This window comes from Adiantum capillus-veneris, chromosome 17, assembly GCF_014529385.1.
Source record: "Adiantum capillus-veneris isolate H3 chromosome 17, ASM1452938v2, whole genome shotgun sequence".
Classification (NCBI taxonomy): Eukaryota; Viridiplantae; Streptophyta; class Polypodiopsida; order Polypodiales; family Pteridaceae; genus Adiantum; species Adiantum capillus-veneris.
The window spans coordinates 38,174,018-38,192,917 of NC_140947.1; the positions used below are offsets into that span (position 1 = coordinate 38,174,018).

Sequence of the window (18,900 nt, forward strand, 5' to 3'; positions counted from 1 at the left end):
AGAGAATTCCCTGAGACAAGAGCGACCAGGGAGAGTTTGCTGCTGCCGGCTTTTTAAAGTGCGTGCTATTTTTACTGCAACAAGCATGGCTCCAAAGAATAGCATCTTAAAATAGCTTCAAAAAGCCTAAAAGTTGTGTACAACATTTCATAGGCACCACGGCTATATCACTGCAGGCAGTACCAACAAATGCTTTCCTTTTGTCTTACTAAAAGTGAGTCGTCGTAAATGCTAAATGTGTATGACTAGAAGGGACCTATCTAAAGCAAGGTTTTGCTTTCACTCTTTTAGGCCAATTTCTTCAATTATGTAGCACAATATACTCTCTCTATTTTCTCCCTAGAATCGAGATTCCTCTGTTCCCATGGCCCGATCGACCATATAGTATTGCCTTTTGTTTGTTGCATAAGATTTTAAGGAACGAAGATCATAACAAATTTTTCTTTCAATTGCTCATCTTTTATCCAGTAGGCAAGCCTAATCCTTTTGTCGCTTGTTCTACTCCTCTCATATCTTCCATTTATTTTCCAGAAAAAGAGAGAGTACATTCCATTATAACCATTAACTTGAAGAAATTTGAATGCTAATCCTTTTTTTTAAGTAGTACTCAGCCCAATAGGGTGAGTGGAATTATATTAAAACATCCAAAAAGAATTACAATAACTCTCACCCCAATAGGGTGGGTGGAATTATATTAAACTATCCAAATAGAATTACAATAACTCTAGGCTCTGGCAGAGCCATGGAGGACACATAAGCGATACAATTGTCTCCATAAACTTCCCAAGATAGACCCGCTTTACAAGGAGCCACCCTCGTAAATACAAAAATATATTAACGGCTTAGCAGCCATAGGTTGCGAGCTCCCTTGCCACTAGAATTGTCACCTCCCAAAGAGGACCGAACAATGCATGAAAGAAAAACCATAATACCTAACAAGCTTGTCACAAAAAGAGGGAGACCCTGATTGCTCCATCATCGGTTGCGAAGGAGCCATTCACCAAAACAAATTGCATACCAAAAGCCATCCCCACAAAGCTCACTTGAAACCCAGCTGACCATGGGTTGATGATTGCCACCACACAGGAGAGCATCTCACACTTGCCCCTTGCATGTCCATCCACACTTGAACCACCATCCACCACATGCTTCTACCAAGTGGAAATAGCAAGGGCCATGGCCAGCAAACCACATGATAGCATGCACACTTTGAAAACTAGCAGGACACAGATTATTGATTGCCTCTACACAAAGAGGAGGGAGGGGTGATCTCTTCCCTTATGCAGAAATAGGAGGTCCAGATGTGTTGCTTCAAGGAGAGGAGGGGAGAAAGCAAGGTACCCCTCCTCATGACAACCCCCCATGGCTCAGCCATCACCAATCATCGTTCGTAGCACACCCTCCTCTGGGCTGAGTGCCCAGAGAGCTCACATGGAGCCTCCCAGCTCCTGCGAGGTGTGGAGCCTATGCGTTGCTTCAAGGAGAGGAGGAGAGAAAGCAAGGTACCCCCCTCGTGACAACCCCCATGGCTCAGCCATCACTAATCATCGTTCGTAGCACACCCTCCTTTGGGCTGAGTGCCCACAGAGCTCACCTGGAGCCTTCCATCTCCTGTGAGGTGTGGAGCCTGCTCAACCCTAGCAAGGGAGCTCCCAAACCTTCTCTCTCTCGCTCCTTATTTTAATTTGGTTTCGAATGCTAATCTTATCTTTCCTCTGGAAAGGCCCTCATCAAAAATGGTCCACACTATGATGTAAGGTTTTCTTATATCTCGTTTAGAAGTTGGATAAGGAAACTTTTTGGAAATTACCCAACTTTCTTAACAAATGAAACCCACCACACCGCCCCGCCCCCCTCTTTTCCCTTCTAAAAGAACAAGGTGAAGCTTCACTTTGGCATTCTAAAATCATAGAATGCAAGAAAGATCAAGCTATATCAAGTTGTGAAATACAAGGTGACTAGAGTCACTAAGGATGTTGAAGTTAAGAGAGGAAGATATCTATGGGGAGAATGCTAAAATCAACGCCTACAACACATGTCATTTTTGTTGTGTTTTAATATAAAAATCATATTGTCCATTATATAGATAAATCACAAATTACTTATATATTACAAGAGGTCCCACTTAAACATCAAGAAATGTGCACATTGGCATTGTTAAACAAAATAGAATGAAAAGAAAATAAAAAAAAACAACAAAATAAAAAGACTCGTTGATAAACTAAAACAAATAGAACATAATAAAATAATTTAATGAATATGTATGAAGCCCTTAAATGAAAACACTCTATCTCAAATAAAATTTCATTGAGTCAATACTTCACATCAAGATTCAGGATTCAGAAGATCAAACTCCAATGAATGCACTCCTTAATTTCTTGTTCTTTAAGGACTTTTTGAGAGCAAAAAGGACCCATTTAATATATTAAATTTAAAAGTACATTTAAGGTTCACCAAAAACATGTAAAGTATGCCTAGCAAAACTCTCCTTTAAGGCTACTTTTAGAAAGCTAACAAGGTGAAAATTCTTTATGGCCTACATAAGGCTATTGAGAAGAATTTCATAATAAGAGACTTTTTTGTAAATAGAAAGTGACACTAGTATTTCAAAGCATGTGGTATCACAATAAACTATTATGTTTTTTGAAAAACAGTGTAACAATGAGCTATTTATATTATAATATATTTCAAAAGCATAAAAATAATGTTTTACACAATACTCAATGTTTCTCTTTAAAAAGAGAGGTACACAAATGTTATACTCTCTCACCAAGGTCTTTAAAAAAATAATTTAAAAAAGTTTATTATCATTAGCTTGTCACGTGGCACTAATCCACAAGCTTTATCCAATGGTATAGAGTTGCACCCGAAATCCAGCCCTTTACTAAGGTTTTACTTATGTAGTCCAAAAAGGGCCCTCAAAGTCCATTCCTAATCACTGTGAGGAAAAGTTGCAAACATGGACGAGAACTTGTCACGCATGAATGAAACCTGCATTTTCGTCATTACTTTTGGGTCCTTTATCTTGTACATTGTTTGCAATGTCTTAAGGTAAGTATTTGTTATCCTAGAGGTGTCACTCTAGAACTTCTTTTATTTTATTTTGGTAAATATTGTTAGATTGTAATTATTGAGTGATGAATTACTATTTTAATATTCTATAGTTTACACATATTGGCCTACTAAAGGCCTTAGTATCATATGGGTGAAGGTCGTTTAGTTCTAACTAGTATGTCACCCGCGCGCTGCTGCGGTGAAGAAAAGCATGGCAATTGGATCTCTCTCTCTCTCTCACTCACATGTGTGAGGATAATGGAATTGTAGCCTTTGGAATCACTCTAAGAAGAAAACCCATGTACACTCGTTACCTTGATGCTACCATCAAGTGCTCCCATGGCGCACGCGGTGCTTGTCCCTTGTTCGCCACCACTTCACAACCCAGTTACTACTATTGAATGTCACGGCACCACCACTTGGCGTATCATACCTATGTATGATCACCACCAACTACCCTGGTCTAGGTCTTGATCTTGGCCATAGTGACCACCTCACTCTTTCTCTTTCTCTGTCTATTTGCTAGTGGGAGCTCTCTCTCTCTCTCTCTCTCTCTCTCTCTCTCTCTCTCTCTCTCTCTCTCTCTCTACCTGTCTATCTGTGTGTGTGTGTGTGTGTGTGTGTGTGTGTGTGTGACACATACAGTGACGGTGATACGCACGCACGCACGCAAGTTGTCAGGCACACAATTTTGGATATACAATCTGTGGAAAAGGTTGGACTTGTGTACTCTCTCTCTCTCTCTCTCTCACACACACACACACACACACATGTTGTCAAATGCACGATCATGACTATTGTAGGTCATTGGTAAAGAATGGAATTGCGCAGAATTTGAACCACTTCATTGAAGTTTCTTTATTGTGTCTACGGAAAGGAGGATGACCCAGTAGGGACTCAACAACACAATTTTGACATTGATACAACCAGCCATGCAATTCAACCAGAAGGCAATGCTTGGAGGCCCTCTCCTTCGTCTAATTTTTCAAGCTCCATTATTATGAACTATTGAATAATAGAGAAAAAATATTGTGTATCAGAGTGCTTGAGAAAAACCTAGATTTAGTGTAATCCCACCTACAAATTTTCTCGACTATATCTAATGCACCTTAGACAACCCTGCCACGTGACATAAGGAAAGCGCTTGGATGGGGGGGGGGGAGGGGGAGGTGGGGGGGAGGGCTAGGCAAAGAAAGAAAGAAAGTGGATTGGGTGCCAAGAAAAGGATCCTCTCTCTCTCTCTCTCTCTCTCTCTCTCTCTCTTTCTCTCTCTCCCCGCCATATGATACTCATAAGATTTAATTTGAAGGTTAGGGACACCCATAACAATTGGAGGAAAAAACCTAGGTTTAGTATAATCCCACCCATAAATTTTGAGATTTATCCCTATTTTTAATATTTTTTTGTTTTTAGCAGCACCCACTTCACAAAGTGAACATCCCCATGCTCCAAAAGAGACATGAATGCAAAAAGAATAACAACTTTTTATTCCAATCCCACAAATCCCATGCAAGTCAAAGCAAACGTCCTTATGAGTGCATAGAGGCTCCTGGCTATACTCAAACCCATGACCCAAGCCAAAGAGGTCGAGCACTCAACCTTAAATTTTAAATTAAAGGTGAGAATACCTCCAAAATTCAAAGAAACTACAAAGTTCCAAAACCTAAATTAAAATTCAGAGAATCTACAGAGTGCAGAGAAGTTTAGTGCGAAAACCTTCAAATATAGTGAATTTGCCTCTAAATTTTTTGTGAAAAATCGTAGTATAGTCGAATGCCCAAAAAATGCTAGGTTTAGTCTAATCCCTCCTCCAGGTTTTGAAATTTATGTCTAAATTCTAAATTTGAAGGTGAGGAAACCTACAAAGTATAGGAAAATTGAGTGTAAACGCCCTCAAATATAATAAAGTTGACCCTAAAATTTCTCTTACGTAAGTTTTCTAAGTTTTTGGGAGAAAGCACTCTGCCTCAATTCAATTAAGTATAACTCCCCTTACAAAATTTTTGATTTGTTTCAAAAATTCTAATTTTACTTTAAGCGCTCGAAAAAACCTAAGTTTATTGCAATACCACTATGAATTTTGAGATTCAATTTTAAATTCCAAAACAATCCGAAGGCAAGAGCACCCGCAAAGCTTAAAGAAAGCTAGTTTCTACACCTTCAAAAACACCCGAGAGTTGTCGGGAATTACCTCCCATTGTCTGCCTTTGCCGTCTATTGAGGTCCGCTCCTGCCTTGGGCTTGCATAACTTCTCCCTTGGATTCATTGGATCGAACTTTTCCAATTCCATGGATTCTTGATTCCATCAATTCTCAATTCTGTAGATGTCGATGTCAATTGTAAATTCTTGATTGTCGATTGAGGCTTTCGTTGATTGTCACTTTGTCGATTTTTTATTGTAATATCAATGCTTATTCTCCAAGCCCTCTCACCCTCTCTCTCTCTCTCTAACCAAGGAGAGCTCACTTCTCTCTCTCTCTCTCTCTCTCTCTCTCTCTCTCTCTCTCTCTCTCTCACACACACACACACACACACACACACACACACACACACACAGCATGAATCGCCTGAATCATTTTCTATTTCTCAACACTTTCACTCACACACAGAAGCTTGCAAGGAACAACATCTCTCTCTCTCTCTCTCATACACACACACACACAGAGCATGAATCGCCTGAATCATTTTCTATTTCTCAACACTTTCACTCACACACAGAAGCTTGCAAGGAACAACATCTCTCTCTCTCTCTCTCTCTCTCTCTCTCTCTCTCTCTCTCACACACACACACACACACACACACACACACACACACACAATACACAATACAAGCAACAACATCTCTCTCTCTCTCTCTCTCTCTCTCTCTCTCTCTCTCACACACACACACACACACACACACACACACACACACAATACGTGCATGACATCCACAATAAATTGCTAGAATCCCATCACTAAATCATTGAGCTCACTGCACTTCATTAATGTAATGTAAATGTGGAAGGCCTTCGGGCAACACTCCAGCACCTGAGCGAATGATGGTGGTTGATTCTGTCTTTGATACACACACACACACACACAACAACGGGTCCCTCCCCCCCCCCCCCCCCGCCCCCCCCCTCTCTCTCTCTCTCTCTCTCATACACACACACATACAAACAAACAAAACACGAGCATGTGTGTACAACTGCTAAGCTTTGAGCACCAAGATCAAAGATCATTCTCACGACATGGAAGGTCTGTGCAAGCTTGCAAAGCCTCAGGACTATTTGACACCCCCTTGTCAGTGGGATCGAGGATCCATGATCTTGGGAAGATGTGGATTGTCCGTTTATTTTCAAGAATCAAAAGATTTCGATCGGGTTGAGCCTCTATGACTTGAACCACCACCTACCACATCGGAGTGTATGACTCTCCCACTAAGCTATCGTGCGTCACTTGAAATAGAGGTGAGAACGTAAAATGATATAGCAAAATTGAGGAGTGAGGATCACATGGTGTTCACTTAGAGATTGCTTTGAGACGGTTGGAGTCACACAGTGATCACTTTGAAATAGGTGGTTTCACAAGGTGATCATATCCAATTGGGATTCGTACGGGGATCACTTGGCGGTCACTTAACGTTCACATCAAATATACTTGGGGTTCAGTTTAAATGTGATCACATGGTGATCACTTGGGGATTAATCGGTCATCGGACGACACAAAACCAATCCGTGCACCCCAATTTATAGGGACAATTGATCCCATGCGACAGAGGGGGTGTCAAATAATCACGAGGCTTATAAAGGCAGACTCGTTGGGCGACACATGGAGGAAAGTTCTCTATGACCTTCAAAATGCAAAGTAAAATCATTTCTCAAATGGTTTTAAAAAACAAAAGTAGTGAGTGGTCACCCTTCATTTCAAAGCTGGAGTTTTAATATAGATAGAGTACTTTTTGACTTTACAATGCACATTGCCAAAATCAAAAGTCTTTGTGTTTTTATTTTCTACAATGTCAGTACTTAACAGTTTACTTTTGGAATGAAGTGTTCTTTAAGGTTTCCTTTGAAATGAAGAGTGAATGACACATGGAAGATCTCTCCAGCTGCTTCCTTCATATATACTTCATATATAGTATAGATGGAATGAAGTGTTCTTTAAGGTTTCCTTGAAATGAAGCAGTGAATGACACATGGAAGGTCTCTCCTTCCTTGAAAAATTTAAGCTGCTTCATATATAGTATAGACTAGTAAAACGGCGTCGCCTTCGGCGACGGCATGGCCCTCTTCCCCTCAAACTCCTCACTCTTCACAAATTTCATAAAAGAAGATCAAGAAAAGTTCCCCCCTCCCTCTCTCTCTCTCTCTCTCTCTCTCTCTCTCTCGTCTCGTCTTTTGTTTGTGGTGGTAGAAACTAATAGAGTGAAGAGGAGGAGGAGGAGGAGGCTGAGAGCGAGAACATATCTTTCAAATTTAACACACCTTTCAAATAAAAATAGGACAGTTTTTTACACTTCTATTAGAACCTAGGTGGCATTTTTTCGTTTTCTTCTTGCTCTCAAGAGGCATTTTTGAGTTTCAGAGCAACATGATTGTAAGCTGATTGAGACACACTTTTTGTGAATACAGCTACTTCATTTTGGCATCTTAAGACTTTCTTTTCTCCTATTCACCGACCCTTCAAATTTCAAAGTATGACATACAAATGCCAAAAGTGATATAATGAACTGCAATTGTAAGAGATGGCACTAATAAGGAAGGTAGAACTACTTCATGGCAGGCCAAACAACTCCATGATAGCATCGACATGCGGATGAGCTAGATGCTCTAGCACTTGTCAAATCAACACAACAAAACATACTTGGTAGTGATGCTGACACGCCATATAGCTCTGCATTGATCATAGTCACTTTTAACCCAAATGAAGGAGGAGGATGAGCTCACAACGTTACAAGAGGGCATGTTGCTTCAAAGGCGAGAAGGGGTCCTTGTAAGGATCTTTTAAGGGGTCCTCGTGAGGAGGGATGGCAATAGCTCTATTCACAACACATTGAGAGTCATTGTAAGGGGAGCTCATGAATAGGAGAGCTCGTGGGTGGCAATGAAGCCGCTTAAGGAGTGCTAAAGAAGAGGTTGAAAGATCAGCTACACTACGTTGCTCAATAATATCTTGCAGCTATGAAGCTTTGCTCATGGGCAGCAATGAGCCACTCAAGGAGCGCTAGAGAAGAGGAGGAAAGGGTAGCTAGTTTGCATTGCTCAACAATAGCTCGTAGATACGAAGCTCGCAAGTTGTAGCCCGAGATCTCCAGATCATGGAACTGATTGCACGATAGCTAGAATTTGGAGAAATATCATGCATCACCCATTTAACTGTTACCACTTTATCTTCAAATAAGGGTTCAATTATAGCATGCCAGCACCCCATACATACCTCGTATGCTACAATGTCTCTCTCTCTCTCTCTCTCTCTCTCTCTCTCTCTCACCGAAGGAAGGAGCTCTCGCCATAGATGGGATATAATAGTGTATTTGTCTTTGGAAGGAGAATACATTAAGATACTACAAATTAGATGACACAATAAGCAAAAAGGAAGCGTATGAAGTACGAATCAAATATTGTTCCTTAAGGCCACTACATCTTATATAATACACCAAATATTTGTCACTTAAAGTTACAAAAATTAACTTGTGAGAACCTTCCAGGAAGTGTCCCAATTTAAACACGACAGGGTTTGCATGTTGAATATGGCACTCTTACACAACCAAGTGAAGAGCAAGGAAAACCTAGGCTAGATGGAGAAGGTGATGTTGAGTTGGGCGCATCGGCATTGGCGAGTCGAAGCATGGCTGCATTGCAACGTCTAGCAACATCTTCAGCTAGTTGGGGGCATGAGGTCTATGAGATGGAAGGATATGTAGCCTGTCATGCAAAGTAGCACTACCACCACCATTGCCAACCATCTTCAAAAAACCGATTCACTCTTTACAATGAAAAGGGGCTATTAAATTGCTCTTCAACCCCATTTGTGCCGAAGAATAATAGAGAATGCATGGGACAACATGATGAAGCCGACAATGGAGGAGCTTAAGGAGCTACAACATCCCAAACTATGGAGCGGAGGAGTGAAAGGGGAAGGAGCCAAAACTACAAATACTGAGAATGAAGCTTATATGGTTGATGGCCAAAAGCTGGTGCAGGAGATCGACAACTGCAAGAGGTTGAAGGGGAGTATATCAAGAAGTTGCAGGGACATTGGGGGAGGGTGAGCATGCGGAATAGAGACAGGAATGTATGCAATGCAGAGCACCGGCTTCACTCTCTATAATTTAACCGTAGGTACAATTGCTCCTCAACCCCATCCATAAAGAAGAAGAATACTGAATAAATGGAACAACATGATGAAGCTGACAATGGAGGATCTTGAGGAGCTGCAGTGGCCCACCAAACTATGGAGCTTAGGGGTGAAAGGTGAAGGCACTGAGAATGACTCTCATAGGGTTGATGGCGAGAAGCTAGTGCAGGAGATCGACAGTTGCAAGAGATTAGGGGGATATGTATGGAGAATTTGCAGAGGCATTGGGGGAGGGTAAACATGCGAAGTAGAGGCAGGAAGTAATGTGATGCAACACACCCTCAAATAAGGCCGGGATATTAAGCCGAGACACATTTTTTCCATGGTCACGACTCTTCCTCTCTCTACAGAAGAATTTTTTGTGCGTCTCTCTCTCTCTCTCTCTCTCTCAAACTGCCTCGACTCTCGAGCTACTGGGTCTCTTGCCTTCATGAGCCTCACATGGGGCAGACTGTGAGCCACCAACAAACGAATGGCAACGCAGGTCTCTCTCCCTCTCGTGCATGAAATAAATTGCATGCACTGCATTGACATTCGGTGTGCGAGAGGAAGAATCCTCTATTGTTATTGTCTACACTCGAAGGATCCCCCTTCAATTCCCAATGCAATGATTTGATCAAGGTGGAACCCCTAGACCCTCTTTCGCCTCTCATCTTGCACACACAGTACACTCACAAACTCTCCCGCAACTCCGGGAGTCTCCATGTGGTAGGGAGGGGACTGGAATCCCTCCCCCATTATAAATAGTATAAATATTAATCAAATAGTTTCCTTGAAATGCAAAGACAGAATCATTTCTCTAGGTTGTTATACAACTCCTTGGCATTCAATCCTTTCAAATAATTGTTCGATACATGCAATAAACTTAGAACACCAAAAGAAGCTTTCAACAAAACACTGCCCAAAACGCCAAGATGGTAGGATTTTGGGACCCTGGGTACATGAGCTACCACAAACTTGACAATATCTAAAAATCCTACCAATTCATCTCCGACTTTGAAGTTTGGATTTTCAGATGGCACTACTTTTGCTAGAATTGCAATTGAAAGGGGCTGGTTGATTTCTGAAATATAGGCCACTCGCACTCTCAAGCATTATACACAGGCGGAGATAATTAAGGGTGGACGGAGTTCGAAACAGCACGCCATCGAAGCCGAGCTATGCACCTCCTTCACCTGCAAGTGCTCACCTGCCCCTCTCTCTCTCTCTCTCTCTCTCTCTCTCTCTCTCTCTCTCTCTCTCTCTCTCTCTCTCTCTCTCTCTCTCTCTCTCTCTCTCCGACGTGGCGCCATAGCTGGCCAAGATCCTCCCATTGAATGTTGTCTCCTGCCAAACTCCTCCTGCCGTCAACCATTGCTGCTTTTGTTGTTTCTCCCACCAAGCTCCTCCCGTCCTTTTGCTGCCTTCATAGCCTGAGACGTTCGAGAAGCTTCTCGTCTCTCTCTCTCTCTCTCTCTCTCTCTCTCTCTCGCACACACACACACACACACACACACACACACACACACACACACACACACACACACACACACACCCTGCGATGATGCCAATATAGGGTGTGTGTAGTACTGGAGTGTGAGATTGCGGAGGGTGGCCAAAGCAAGGCTTGGTCTCAAAAATTTACCTTCTTTAGGATCAGTCGACTGCAATCACTCCACCATTTGAGGGCGAAAGTCGTGAGGACAGAAGTGCCGCCCAGAAGTCCACATCCCTAATCAACACAGAGTGAGTTGGGCCAAAGCGGGTATTGCGGTGCTGAGAAGGCCTCTGTGAGGGCGGCTGGAGACGCACGGAGAGTAAGAGAACACTGATGGGGGCAATAGTGACAAAGTGTGGCAAGGTGGTTGTTCGCGATTTGAAGGAGCAAAATATCTTTCACGTTGATGAGCCTGAGATGGAGGTGGGTGAGGCCGCGGGGTAGGGCACTGGCTGCCCAGAGATGATTTTCTCTCTCTCTCTCTCTCTCTCTCTCTCTCTCTCAAACACACATCCACACACAGTGGAGCTCTTCCGCCCTCTTTCCCATTCTCTCTTGCTCTCTCTGTAGCGGGCAATAGTGACAAAGTGTGGCAAGGTGGTTGTCCGCAATTTGAAGGAGCAGAATATCTTTCACGCTGATGAGCCTGAGATGGAGGTGGGTGAGGCCGCGGGGTAGGGCACTGGCTGCCCAATAGAGATGATTTTCTCTCTCTCTCTCTCTCTCTCTCTCTCTCTCTCTCTCTCTCTCTCTCTCTCTCCCCCCCACCCCCCCAAACACACACACACACACACACACAGTGGAGCTCTTCCTCTCTCATTCCCATTCTCTCTCACTCTCTCTATAGCGCTAGCATCAGTCGTGTACATTCACACAAACACAGACTTGTACATTCATTGTCTGTGGCGCCTCCATTTACACCCCTCCGTGATGTAGACACCTCAAACTCCCAAATTTATTTCTCTCTCTCTCTCTCTCTCTCTCTCTCTCACACACACACACACACACACTCTCTCTCTCTCTCTCTCTCTCTCACTCAGAGGACACACAATCGGCCCCTGCAACGGCACCTAAAATCGATGCAAATTCTCTACCCTCTCTCTCTCTCTCTCACACACACACACACACACACACGCACATCATTAACTCTCCAAGTACTTCTGTAAACGGGTGCTCTATCTCTCTCCCACCCTCCTCCGCAGACCTCTAGTCTGTGGGCAACTGAGCTCTCTCTTTCTCTCTCTACGCTTTGTAGACCTAGGGGCAAGTACGCTCTCTCTCCCCTCGAGTTGAGGTCCATGGCCCAAATCTAAAAACTCAAGTCTCTCTCTCTCTCTCTCTCTCTCTCTCTCTCTCTCTCACTGTGTAGCCGAGAGACACAGGGCACACTGTCCGGTTCTCTCTGCTTCCAACACGTGTCAGGGGGAGTCTGGAATCCCCTCCTCCATTATCTATTAGTATAGATTGTGAGACATGTGTCCTTGAAGAGAGCTTAATAATCTTGAAGAAAAAGAAAGTTGTCCCTTTTCAAAAGCTATTTCTCAAAGTTGCATTCATTGGACTACATAAGGAGTCCTTAATAAAACGTTGGATTTTTGGTGCAATTGTGGGACCATTGGATAAAGCTTGCAGATTAGTGACACATAGTTAAAAGCTTTTCTTTTTAATATTTCTTCTAGGTCTTTGTCAGAGGTGTTGACATTTGTGTACCTTTCTCCTTAAAGAGGGCCATTGAATATTGAGTCACACACAATCTTTTTAGTTTTCTTAAAAAAAAAAATTCTCAATTATGCTTGCCGGTGAGTGACGTTTCAAACATTATCTTTTATGTTTTTGGAATATAATGTAATCTAAATAGTTTGTTGTTACACTTTTTCAAAAAACATAATTTTTTATTGTGATAACAAATATTTTTAAAAATTTGTCGCTTTTTTGTTTTCTCTCTGAAAGAAACCATTTATTATTAAATTCTTCTTGTAGCCTTATGTAGGCCATAGTGAACTTTCACCTTGTTTTTAAATGCTATTTCTCAAATCAAGACTTTTTTGTTTTCTCTCACAAAGAAACCATTTATTATTAAATTCTTCTTGTAGCCTTATGTAGGCCATAGTGAACTTTCACCTTGTTTTTAAATGCTATTTCTCACATCAAGAGGCATTCACTCTTTTGGTACAACGAGAAAAGCTTTAAAGGACAAAAGATGCATTTAAAAGAGTTTGATCCCATGATGTGAAGTATTGATTCAGTGAAGAAAATCTAATATTGTAATATGTAAAGAGTCTTTTCATTTAAGGATTTCAAAAAGATTTAATTTATTAAATTATTTTATTATTTTTTATACTTATTAAATCTATTTTTTTATAAAAGCATAAAAATATTTTCTTGTTTTGATTTGTTAATGTGCCCCTTTTTATTTTGTTTTAATATGCTAATGTGCAACATGCACCTTTCACCTTATTGTTTAAGTGGGACCCTTCATAATATATAATCCATTTGTGATTATGTATTTATATTATATTAAAACACACAAAGATTATTATTGGATGATTATATATGTATATTGGATAATATACAACTTTATATTAAAATTTTAAAAAATGCCATGTGATTATAAACATTCAATTAGATTTACTCTCCATAATTCTTATTCTTTCCTTAACTTAACAAGCCTTTGTGTCTAGTCACCTTGTTTGACAAGAAAGTGCTCAAACTTGTGATTTTCTTGGGGTTCATTCTTAGGGCTAGAACTTCAAAATGTAGTGCGCATACATGATACAAGCCTCCCAAAGCTCTCATATGTATGTGTGTTATATGTGTGTGTGTACACACACTTTAGCCCTCTACGATTGAGAGGTTTAGCTTGGCATCAGTCTAGGTCCTTAGATTATTTATCCTTGAATCTTAACTCAACGATCTTTGTAATGAGGCTCTTGCCAATCTTAGCTATGCACAACCTGAGAATCAATAGAAGCAAGAAGTCAAACCAAGTAAATGGACTTTGCACACATGTTGAATCTTGAAGAGTTGAAAGACGAGGAGTAGTGATTGATTGAGTTTTCCTACACCATTATGTCCCATTGGGCCAAAATTGGGAGCCAAATTTTTGGACTCGCCAAAACTTAAGCAAGACCCCCCCCCCCCCCCCCCCCCCCCCCCTCGCAAAAAATAGCACTAGAGCTCACTTTACAACAAAAACGTGCATAACTTAGTTCGAACATGGTTGACTGGTCCAAGAAGGAGCTCAATCACCACTAGGCTACCACTCCTTGGGTAAGAAAGTTTTGTTCAGTTTCATATATAGAGCTTTTTTGTCTCTTGTAGCTGCTGCAGGGTTCGTATGAACGCAGCTTTAGTCGAATGATTTGGCCAAAACAGGACCCCACCGTGTCCGTGCATGTGGCACCACAAGAGAGAAGAATTTAGAAGAACATTTTAACGTGGTAGGAAAAGATTTTGAAGAAGATCACTGGGGCATGTGTGGCGGTGTGTTCGTTTGCCACACACGTAGGACGGCGAGCTGCGTTTTTGTGCAGGAAGGGCAATGGCGGCCTCACGCCTCTTCAACGTTGCTGCAGCCCAAATGACCTCCACCAACGATCTCCACTCCAACTTCCTCACTTGCTCTGGCCTCGTCCAGGTAATTTTCAACTCTTCTGTTCTTAATATGTGTGCATCGTCGAATTTTTACTCCAAAAACAAAATAGAGCATTCTGCGTGCCGTTGCAAGGCTGCCCGACCTGTCTTGAATAGCCTTGCACTCACAGTATGCAGGCACCCTTGCGTTCACACAGATCAACTGCCAGTTTACAGTTAGTTGATCTTCATTGATATAAATGGATTCAGTTATGTATGCTGCGTTTATGGGGTAATGCCCATGCTCATGCTCGTGACCAGGATTTACATTTCAACCATTTGTACGACAGCACTCTGCATGCCAGAACCAGAATGAAGGGCCTACCTTAACACAATGAGTGAGTGAATTGTGAAATCGGTTTTTTTTTTCGGAGGGGGAAACTTGCTTCTTGCCCCTGCCCGCTTCCCTAAAGCCGGTGGCTAGCTCTAGCCCGAGCAAGTGAAAAGTAGGAAATTTGTGAAATCATGGAAATATGTGCTGCCCCCCCCCCAAAAAAAAAAAAAAACACACACACACACACACACACACACACACGGCTGCCCTACGTTGAATCATGGAAACATTTGCTACTTTTACATCTCTTGCAGAAGCTATGCTTGAAGTGTAGCTACGAGTGCAAGGTCGTGTCCTAGATCTTGCTGATGTCAGATTGACGAATTCTTATTGCTATCATGTTCATAGAATCTCAAGAGCGAAATGCTGCAGTCATTTCGTCTATCAAACGTGCACTCGAAGACAGTCACATGAGAGAGCACACACAATCAGATTCATTTTCGGGAATTCCCATTTTAAAGTATTTCATTCATAAAGTCCATATAGCAGAATATTGTCAGCACATCAGTATCCCTGAAATCCAAAGGGAAATCAGTGACTTTATTCCATCTGGGTAACCTGTGACAAAGGAGCGGAGTAACTCCCTTCTTGTGCAGTCCCATCTGCACCAGATGTAACCCTACTGATCTGAGGGATCTCTCGGAATAGTCGGAGCCAGAACGAAAGCCTCAAGGTAAAGTTCCAATATGTGAGGAGTATCTGCTCCGCCTTCCACTTCGCACCCTGCACCCAATGCCGGATAGTTCTTGAATTTCACTAAGAACCGCCGCATCACTTTATCTTTTAGTTTCCTTTCCTTGTGAGCCAGTATCTGTTCTGGATAAGGTAATTTCCTAGGTTCACCAAAACACATCTTAAGAATTATGTACACCTTTGAGTACATGGATAACATACGAAGATGCAGACCTATGCCAAGGTGGATCATCTACCAATCGAATTTTTTTTCTGATGAACAGAATGAGATAAACCAACTTCCTTTTTAGGAACTGGACGGGAGTTTGTTATACCCTCTTGAGCGCTTTTTTGCGTGCAAGGATATTCCGACACAAGAATCTCTATTTGAGATGTGTTCTGTAGAAGAAATTTGAGTTTCTCTACGGAGAAGAGGTTTTCTGATGGTCGTTGATCATTGAGTACGCTATGTGCTTCTACCATTTCAGTAGCAACTTTTGGTTGCGGTATATGTTTCTCCACGAGTAGGTCAAGTAGCATTTACACGCTGCTGGAATAAATTCGAGCTATATGTTTGTAAGAGTATAATTCGCCAACCGTTTCAAAATGGTAAGAATTACCTTAACCACATATGGGAGAACATCATTGAGATCTAAAGCGGGTTCGTGGGCCGAGTTTGAATTTTATGTTCATAGAATGGTATGGCTAGAATTTTATCTGTCTAAGATTTTGCAAGTCGTCGTTGATGCTTCAACTTGCTTGCAAGGTAAATCATTTTTCATGATTCTGCAAGGGGGAGACGGTAATGCAGGTCGGGAAAACACTGTTGGTAGTAATAACTCGCAAGAGGAAAAGATTGGAAAGAAGTGCCGCCGTACACAAGGAATCAAGGTGCAGCGGAAGTGAATGTTGAACTTTGCTCAAGATGAGTGCTCCGAACTGTGCTCAAGGGTTCCTTTTAGTTACGGAAGGGAGAGGCTTCCGTTCCTTTAGTGAGAGAGTGCAATGGACACAAACAAAGTGAATGGACACTGTGAATGAAGGTGCTGAGACTAAGAGATTGAGAGAGAAGAGAATACGACACCAGAATGTTGTCAAACCCTCCTCCGAAGGCCCCACTCTCTATGGCGAGAGCGGTCTACTATTGATTGCACAAATCTCTACAATGCTTGGACTTGCCGACAATGTCAACGTCGATGAGGAGACGACGAGACGGGCTGAAATCTGAAAATGCTAAGGGCTGAAATCTGCAAATCTTTATCTGTTGAATTCTGACTCAGTGTTGGTGACGACATCGATGGCGATGATGCGACGACGACGCGCTGAAAACGCAGATGCTGAAATCAGCAAACTACGCTGGATCTGACTGTGCGGCGAGGATCTGCTGCGGGAAGGTGAGATCTGCGAGGTTCGGGGGTTCTGCTGCAGAGTTTGACTGCTGAAACTGAAAACGCTGGTCTTCTTGTTGTCTTGTCGTGACGGAACTTGTAAAAACGCTGGCTGTTATGTTGCTTAGAAAACGCTAGGCTGATTTGGTGTCATGCGGGAAGAATCTGCTAACGCTAGGGCTGATCTACTGTATCCTGCTGTCGCCATGTTCCTGCAATTGCAAAACATTGGGCTGATCTGAAATTGAAGGAAACGTTGGCTGTTCTTGGTGCAAAATGGTAGGTCTTGCTGCTGATGCAAAAACGCTAGGCCTGCTGGGGTCCTGCTGAGAAGGTGCCTGTTGAACTGAGTTCCTGCTGCCTCTTCTCCAGAAAGTGCTAGCACTAGGTTTCTTATACACAAACTTAGCAAAATTGCCCTACCCAGTTTCCAACAAAAGTCACTTAATAAATAAGTGAAAAATGTCAAAAATAGGAAAAATAGGTTCTGTGCACTGGAAAATGCTCCCTGATGGATTCTGATGGATTTTAATGGTAATGCCAATGATCATGCTGTGTGCAACCAGAGGATATGCATCTACTCTCTGTGTCTGGACATGCACGGTCTGCGAATAGACTCACAAAAGTGCCAGATCACTTCCTAATCTAGGCTGACTAGATCACTTCCTAATCTAGGCTGACTTGACTAAACTTAACCTTGGTCATGAAGTAGCTTGTTCACGGACACATAGGATTGAATGTGTCACGTGACAGGACATGTGATGTGGCGGACTGCTGACGTGGCACTGTACGGACATCTAACGTGGTTGCTGTACAGACATGTGACGTGGCTGTTGTACGAACGTCCGCTTTTTGCGCTGATATGCTGACGTGACAGCTGTATGCATTTGTGCTGGTGCTTTTTGCTTGCAGATTTTTGGAACAAGTTGTTTTTGGGACTTATTGCTTTTGAGTTTATTGCTTTTGGGGCTCTGCTTTTGGCATCCCTTGTAAGAATAAAAGAACCCTAAGGGCCTCACTTCTGAGAGCATTTGGACAGAGAGTCTGAGAGCGGAGGTTCCCAATGGGAGTTGTAACTTTGCTCAAAATTTAATATAAAAAGAATTACCGAAAGGGACGCCAAGTTTTGGGGCCAATTCCTTTAGGCATGGAACTACGCCGGGTCGTGTTGTCTCGAATTGAACTTTGACTTAAGTTGTGAAGTATTTTTAAAGTGATTCTCTTTCGTGTCGCGACAGATTTTGGACTTGGGGTGCGCAAGTCTGCGACAGTGGTATCATAGCATCAGGCGTGTGCTTTTCTCAAAGCATACCGGTCCTATCAAAGAGCAAACAGGGCACTTAGGCAATTGTTATTGAAGAATCTTCGTCATCCGAATGCGGACTTATCAACCACTCCCACCCTTACTTCATGGCGCATTGTGCGCACTCCCGTCTTCATCGCTCTGTCTTACAGGGCATAAAGCCATAAAGAATTTCAGATTACACATGGGTTCTTATGAAGAATCTGATGGAGATAACACCTCTCAACGGGAAGGCAAAGAAAAGTTGAAATTTGGCACGGGAACTTAAGAAAAGAAGGAAGATTTGGGCAAATTTTTTTTTGGTGGAGAAGTTTGCCTGAACAGAATACAAGCGTCCACTGTAGGTTGACATGGGTGTGAAAAGATTGATGAAGTACTCTAGAGACCCGAGATTTGCGAAACATCTGAAGAATTACCTGATTGATGAGATTCACTCGAGATGGCGTGAGGCCATTGAGTCTCCTCTCAGGATGGGATGGAAAGCTGAAAGGACAGACAAGTATAGAAAAGCAAAAGCTTTACTCGTAGGAAGAGCTAGAACAGAACTGTTGACCAGAAGATGAACTAGACACTGGAAAGTATACTGATGTACTGACAATATGGTTGTTTGTGACAGATAACCGGCAATAGGAGTGAGGAACTCGCATCTGTATGGATTCGGAAGCATGGAGCTGGACATCCACTCTTTTGCAACGA

The 18,900-nt window shown here is 42.3% G+C and overlaps 1 protein-coding gene across 1 annotated transcript in view; it reads left to right on the forward strand.

The window, feature by feature from the left end:
* Positions 1-14,268: 14,268 nt before the first annotated feature.
* Positions 14,269-18,900, forward strand: part of LOC147437088 (uncharacterized) — a 37,841-nt gene continuing 33,209 nt past the window's right edge. The window contains exon 1 of the mRNA XM_086486569.1: positions 14,269-14,511. Within this exon, the coding sequence (XP_086342695.1) occupies positions 14,416-14,511 (96 nt within the window). The 5' untranslated portion in view covers positions 14,269-14,415. The remainder of the gene's footprint in view (positions 14,512-18,900) is intronic.